Source organism: Triticum aestivum, chromosome 6D (genome assembly GCF_018294505.1).
Source record: "Triticum aestivum cultivar Chinese Spring chromosome 6D, IWGSC CS RefSeq v2.1, whole genome shotgun sequence".
NCBI classification, from domain to species: Eukaryota; Viridiplantae; Streptophyta; class Magnoliopsida; order Poales; family Poaceae; genus Triticum; species Triticum aestivum.
The window spans coordinates 106,586,326-106,593,977 of NC_057811.1; the positions used below are offsets into that span (position 1 = coordinate 106,586,326).

Sequence of the window (7,652 nt, forward strand, 5' to 3'; positions counted from 1 at the left end):
TCACCCACTGTAATACTTTTGCTATCTTGAGAGAAGCCACTAGTGAAACCTATGGCCCCCGGATCTATCTTCCATCATATAAGTTTCCGATTTATTTTACTTTGCAATCTTTACTTTTCAATCTATACAACAAAAATACCAAAAATATTTATCTTATTATCTCTATCAGATCTCACTTTTGCAAGTGGCCGTGAAGGGATTGACAACCCCTTTATCGCGTTGGTTGCAAGGTTCTTATTTGTTTGTGTAGGTACGAGGCGATTTGCATGTATCCTCCTACTGGATTGTTACCTTGGTTCTCAAAAACTAAGGGAAATACTTATGCTACTTTGCTGCATCACCCTTTCCTCTTCAAGGGAAAACCAATGCATGCTCAAGAGGTAGCACCGATAAAGATCTTCGCAGAATATGTAGGAACCAATATGAGCATCTAGGTTCCGCTATTGGTTATTGACCGGAGATGAGTCTCGGTCATGTCTACATATTTCTCGAACCCGCAGGGTCCGCACCCTTAACGTTCGATGACGATCGGTATTATGAGTTTATGTGTATTGATGTACCGAAGGTTGTTCGGAGTCCGGGATGTGATCACAGACATGATGAGGAGTCTCGAAATGGTCGAGACATAAAGATTGATATGTTGGAAGGCTATGTTTGGACACCAGAAAGGTTCCGAGTGGTTCGGGCATTTTTCCAGAGTACCGAGAGGTTACCGGAACCCCCCGGGGGGTCAATGGGCCTTCGTGGGCCTTAGTGGAAATAGAGGGTAACAAGGGAGCTGTGGGGCGCGCCCCCCTAGGCCCAAACCGAATTGTTTTAGGGCTTGGGGGCGGCCCCCTCTTTCCTTCTCCCCTCCTCCTCTTTCCTTCCCCTCCTAGTTGGACTAGGAAAGGGGGAACCTACTCCTAGTAGGAGTAGGATTGCCCCCTTGGGACGCACCCTATGAGGCCGCCGGCCCCCTCCCCTTGCTCCTTTATATACGGGGGAGGGGGGCACCCCTAGGACAACAAGTTGACAATTGTTTTAGCCGTGTGCGGTGCCCCCCTCCACAGATTTCCATCTTGGTCATATCGTCGTAGTGCTTAGGCAAAGCCCTACGCCGGTAACTTCATCATCACCGTCGCCATGCCATCGTGCTGATGAAACTCCCCCTCAACCTCAGTTGGATCTAGAGTTCGTGGGACGTCACCGAGCTGAACATATGCAGATCGCGGAGGTGCCGTACCTTCGGTGCTAGGATCGGTCGGATCGTGAAGACATACAACTACATCAACCGCGTTGTCATAACGCTTCCGCTTTCGGTCTACAAGGGTACGTGGACACACTCTCCCCTCTCGTTGCTATGCATCACCTAGATAGATCTTGCGTGATCGTAGGAATTTTTTTGAAATTACTGCGTTCCCCAACAAATATGCCCTAGAGGCAATAATAAAGATATTATTTATTTCCTTATTTCATGATAAATGTTTATTATTCATGCTAGAATTGTATTAACCGGAAACTTAGTACATGTGTGAATACATAGACAAAACATAAGTGTCCCTAGTATGCCTCTACTTAACTAGCTCGTTTATCAAAGATGGTTAAGTTTCCTAACCATAGACATGTGTTGTCATTTAATGAACGAGATCACATCATTAGGAGAATGATGTGATTGATAATACCCATTCGTTAGCTTAGCATTATGATTGTTACAGTTTCATTGCTACTGCTTTCTTCATGACTTATACATGTTCCTCAGATTATGAGATTATGCAACTCCCGAATACCGGAGGAACACTTTGTGTGCTATCAAACGTCACAACGTAAATGGGTGATTATAAAGATGCTCTACCGGTGTCTCCGAAGGTATTTGTTGGGTTGGCATATATCGAGATTAGGATTTGTCACTCTGTGTTTCGGAGAGGTATCTCTGGGCCCTCTCGGTAATGCACATCACTATAAGCCTTGCAAGCAATGTGACTAATGAGTTAGTTGCGAGATGATGCATTACGGAACGAGCAAAGAGACTTGCCGGTAACGAGATTGAACTAGGTATGATGATACCGACGATCGAATCTCGGGCAAGTAACATACCGATGACAAAGGGATCAACGTATGTTGTTATGCGGTTTGACCGATAAAGATCTTCGTAGAATATGTAGGAGCCAATATGAGCATCCAAGTTCCGCTATTGGTTATTGACCGGAGATGTGTCTCGGTCATGTCTACATAGTTCTCGAACCCGTAGGGTCCGCACGCTTAACGTTCGATGACGATTTGTATTATGAGTTATGTGATTTGATGACCGAAGTTTGTTTGGAGTCCCGGATGAGATCATGGACATGACGAGGAGTCTCGAAATGGTCGAGAGGTAAAGATCGATATATTGAAAGGCTATATTTGGACATCGGAAAGGTTCCGAGTGATTCGGGTATTTTTTGGAGTACCGGAGAGTTACGGGAATTCGCCGGGGGAAGTGGTGGGCCTTAATGGGCCATACGGGAAAGGAGAGAAGGGCCTCAAGGGGTGCCCCCCCCCCCCCCGTGGGCTGGTCCAAATTGGACTAGGAGGGGGCGGCGCCCCCTCCTTCCTTCACCCCTCTTCCTCCTTCCCTTCCTTCTCCTAGTTGGAACAGGAAAGGGGGGGGGGGAATCCTACTTGGACCGGGAGTCCAAGTAGGACTCCACCTTTTGGCGCGCCCCTCTAGGGCCGGCCTCCTCCTCCCCCTCCTTTATATACGTGGGAGGGGCACCCCAAAGACACACAAGTTGATCTTTTAGCCGTGTGCGGTGCCCCCCTCCATAGTTACACACCTCGGTCATATCGCCGTAGTGCTTAGGCGAAGCCCTGCACCGGTAACTTCATCATCACCATCACCACGCCATCGTGTTAACGGAACTCTCCCTCAGCCTCAATTGGATCATGAGTTCGAGGGACGTCACCGAGCTGAACGTGTGCAAATCGCGGAGGTGCCGTGCGTTCGGTACTTGGATCGGTTGGATCGCGAAGACGTTCGACTACATCAACCGCGTTACTAAACGCTTCCGCTTTCGGTCTACGAGGGTACATGGACACACTCTCCCCGCTCGTTGCTATGCTTCTCCTAGATAGATCTTGCGTGATCGTAGGAATTTTTTGAAATACTACGTTCCCAACAATGGCAATTGCATACATAAACTCAATAAAAATATTAACGCACTAATGTATAAATGATGGACACACACTTGAGGGCTAACCCACTAGAATATTTACACGCCCATCACAAAGCACAAACAATTATCTAGTTATGAAATTATCTAACATGTCATCAAAAAATAACTCAAAAATTTCTTTTATCTAAACAAGGAAAGCATTTTCTGTGGTTGCAACCTCTTCAACATTTTGTTTGTTTTTCGGGGCTACTACTCGTAAGGTGTTTTTGTGTTTTTAATATAATATTCAATGTGTAAACTGAATTTGATGTAAACTTGATGATACGATAGACACGTATTGTTACATTTGCGCTTATTTTTGAAGGTCTTTTCCATAAATTGTCAGCAATATTAATATATTTTTATAGCAAGGTAGAGAAGGTTTTTTATACTATGACTTCTATCGACTTGTCAAGTGACCATACCAAGTATAGTGTGTCAGCGGAAATTTCTAGCACTCATTAAGTGAAAATTCTAGCACTCATTATAAAATCATAGAGGTGAAATCAACAAGAGTTTGAACTTGCAAACAATTTTGAATCAAGCAAAAAAGTAGAGGGTTCCACTTTTCACAATATCTTGCAATCTTCTTTTAGAGATCTTCAGTCTATTATGGTGTATCTGCGTGCATTGTGTTTTGTTTCTATAACGTGCTCAGGTGACAAGTGTGGTTTACAGCAATGGGACACTGACATAATCCCCGCAACATGAGGTCGAACAATATTTTCAATGACACTGCAAAACTAGTACATTATATGAAAAATACATTTTTAGCCAATTTGTGTATACGGTTTTCGTAATCTAAAAATACTGAGACTGAAAATAATCTTTTCTGACTACCGACATTTAGCACAACAACTTTTAAGTAAGTTTGGAAAAGATAGGTCAATGGATGATAGTGCATTATGGAAACTTTACCCATATGCCTCTTACCTTAAAGAAACATTAGGTTTTTTCATTGCCTTTTCATTGTAGGGGGTGTTTGGATTGTGGCCAAACTATTGCTAGTAATTGGATGGCAATGGCTCATAATTTGTTTTTTGTTTGGATTGTTATCACTTTTTGGCAAGCCAGTGGTCTACTACCAACTCTAGTTTATTTTCAAGACAATGTTGGCCAACTTATGGGCACAAAAAACTCAACCAAAACTTTGACTAGCCAAAAGTTTAATAGGGTAACTTGAGACATAAACCAGACACAACCACAAACCTAGCATTACCGTGAAATTATTATGTTAGTTTTCTTTGAACATCTTCCATTTTTAACCATCATCATCATGTCAAGGTTAGTTGCTTCATTGTCCTGGGCGATTTAAACTACAAATACGAAAGGTTTAAATGACATTATTTGTTTTGTTAGCAAAGCCCTTGTGAGTTCTTCATTGCATTATAGGGAAAATATATTTTTCACATGGGTAATAAATATTAAAAAATACCAGGTGTAACGCTTTCGAAATAGGGTCTGTCTAGGACACATCTAAACTGATGTCCACTCTGTTTGTGGTTTATTTTTTTGTCCTAATTTTTTTTGTTTCTTGTTTATGCATTATATATTTGTGGGAGCTTAGATGTGACATCCTTAAAAAAACATCTAGATGTGAATTAGACAAACTGTTCGAAATATGCCCAACAACAAATTCATCCAAATATGTATTTTTCATGGGAACTAAAACAGCTGAATTTTCAAATAGACAAGAAATCCCAATGTTTTGTGTGGACTAGAATTTTTCACAAACATTTCACATCCCGGCTCTTCATTCCACACATTTCTGACTAAATTAGGTGTATTTCTGCGACATGTAATTTAGTCATGATGCTATCCTACCGGGCTGAGTTGTCGGTTACACATCTCACTAATTTTTCCACACATTTCACCGAATTTTCCGCACATATCACCATTTTTTCACACATGTCACCTTTTTTTTGCGTGCTCAATTCATCAGTTCAAAACCTTGTAAAACCAAACTAATTGACAATACAATCTGTAAGATCCAGTTACCAAATGGTGATCCAATTGGTTGCATTAACACAGAATCCAAGTTGTGAATGTTCGGCTCCTCATAATGGCTTCATGGGTAAGAGATAACATTACCTAGAACCAACATTATAGCTGAATGAAGCACTCATGTTTCCTCATACTCAAACAAAAGAGAATTTGATCAGCTGTGCAATTCTAAGCCCCTGACAAAATTGGCCGCATTTCGTCTCTGTCCTGTTTTACGCCGGACGAGCACACACAAATCAAGCCATCATATTGGCGAATTCCATGTCCTTGAGGAGCTCGTCCACCTGCTGCAAATCCAACGGTGGCAGGTCGGCGAACACATCGTCGAGCTGTGCGTCTACGGTGATGGTGCCCGAGAAGAGGTCGAGCGCCGGCTGCTCGGGGAAGTCGCTGTCGGCGAGGTCCATGCGCGACTCCTCGCCGTCATCACCAGAGCCGGCGACCACGGGTGGCTGGTTGAGGTTTGTTTTGGCCGTCGCGCCACGCAGCTCCGGGACGTCGTTGTGGTCCATGGGCGACTCCTCGCCGTCGTCAACAGCGGCTGCGGCGGCGGCCATGGGTGGTTGCTTGAAGTTGGTGATGGCCTTCACGCCATGCAGCTTGACGGCCGCGGCGTCGTACGCTCTGGCGGCGTCCTCGGCGGTGCCGAAGAGGCCGAGCCACCGAGAATTCTCACCGGCGTGCCTGATCTGCGCCGCGTACTTGCCGCTGGGCTTCCGGTGCACGCCGCGGAACTTGGTCCCGGTCCCGGTGTCCGTCCTTGCCGCCGCCTTCTTCCTCGCCATGGACTGCTGCTTCAGGTTGGTTTTGGCCTTGGCGCCGCGCAGCCTGACGGCCTCCGCGTCGTACGCTCCGGCGGCCTCCTCGGCCGTGTCGAAGGCGCCGAGAAACAGCTTCGCTCGCCGCGCCGGGTCCCAGATGCGCGCAGAGTACTTCTTGCCGCCCCCTGTCTGGCGCACGCCGCGGAACACCGGCAGAGAGCTCGAGCTCGACCTCGACCTCGACTTAGCGGCCGCCGCCGCCTTCCTTCCGGCCTGACCTTTGAAGCCGACCTCCCCCGCCGCGCGCGCCTTCTTCAGGCCGATCGCGCCGCGCAGCTTGACCGCCGACGCGGCGTAGGCTCTGGCGGCCTCCTCGGCGGTGCTGAAGCCGCCGAGGTACCTCCGAGCTCCCCCCTTTGGGCACCTGATCTTCGCCACACACTTGCCGCTCGGCCTCCTGCGCACGCGGCGGAACACGGTCCGGGCGACCGGCCTGAGCGGCGCCTTCCTCTCCTTGGCGCTCTCCGCCGCATCATGGCCTGGGCACGACTCCACGGCCCCGACATCCTCGCCCACGCAGGAGAAGTGCCGGAGCGGCGCGTCGCCGTCGCCATCGGCCCCGACATCGCCGCCCACGCAGGAGACGTGCCGGAGCGGCGCGTCCCCGGCATCGGCCTTGGCGTCCGTGTCGACGTGCAGGAGCGGCGCGTCGCCGTCGCCGTCGGCAGCCGTGTGCTGGCGGAAGTAGGTGAGCGCCGTGGCCGCGCCGTGCAGCCCGACGGCGGCGGCGTCGTAGGCCCTGGCGGCCTCCTGGGCGGTGGCGAAGGCGCCGAGGTTCTTCATGGCGCGCCGCGATGGGTCCCAGATCCGCGCCCGGTACATGCCGCGCTGCAGCCGGTAGACGCCGAGGACCTCCGACCGGACCGTCTTCTTCCTCCTGCCGTCGGCCGTCCCGTCGTGCTCCGCCGCCATCGCAGCGCCGAGGGGAGAGCGCGTGAGGTTCTTGGGGGTTTTCGGGGAGGCACAGGAGGATGAGAGAGAGAGAGGAGAGGGTTTGGGCTGTAGATGAGACGACGCCGTCGAGGCCTGCGTTCTCAAACTTGTTTGTCACGTAGTACTGTTGCCGGTTGCCGCCACCCGTCGTCAGGTTCTTTTTGACTCCCTCTCTCTGAAAAGAAAGGCCATTTTTACCCGAGATGCTTCCGTTACAAAATTTCTGACATTTACCTATTTCTATCTGAGAAAAACTACGGATGAAATAATACGAGAAAATTGAACTATGTAGAGGGAAGATTGTGATGGGTGAAGCTGAAAGAAATTTTGAATTGTTTGGATCAAGCGGCGAACCACAGAAAACGTAGGTGCAGCTTTGTATCGACATAATGGATAGGCATTGCAAAGGGCAATCAAAAGCCTTTCTTGCGTGAAAAGCCCAAACTTCTCTCCTGAAAAAGGTCGCCTGCGAGGCGATCGCCGATCTGCTGCAAAGGCTGCAGCATGATACTATCTCTTGTACAGCAGCACAGCACCAGGATGCTTGTCTCTTTGTTCCACATCCGCACCGGCTTTTCTACGGTCTTCGTTTTGCGAGAGAGGAGACAGAGAGAGAGAGAGAGAGAGTCCATCTGCATGCATGCCCTGCGTGCAAAAGTTTCAACATTGACATTGATCATGCACGTCGTCTTGTGATAGTAATTGCGCTGGTAGCGTTCTA

General features: G+C 48.4%; 1 protein-coding gene across 1 annotated transcript; it reads right to left on the bottom strand.

Moving 5' to 3' along the window:
- Positions 1-5,357: 5,357 nt before the first annotated feature.
- LOC123142507 (uncharacterized) lies at positions 5,358-6,910 on the bottom strand. Its single transcript, XM_044561395.1, has one exon. The coding sequence runs from the start codon at positions 6,908-6,910 to the stop codon at positions 5,414-5,416; it is 1,497 nt and encodes a 498-aa protein (XP_044417330.1). The 3' UTR covers positions 5,358-5,413.
- Positions 6,911-7,652: the final 742 nt, after the last annotated feature.

Bases quoted from the DNA above. Each gene is read 5' to 3' on its own strand.
- LOC123142507 (XM_044561395.1), bottom strand. From the start codon at position 6,910: ATGGCGGCGGAGCACGACGGGACGGCCGACGGCAGGAGGAAGAAGACG.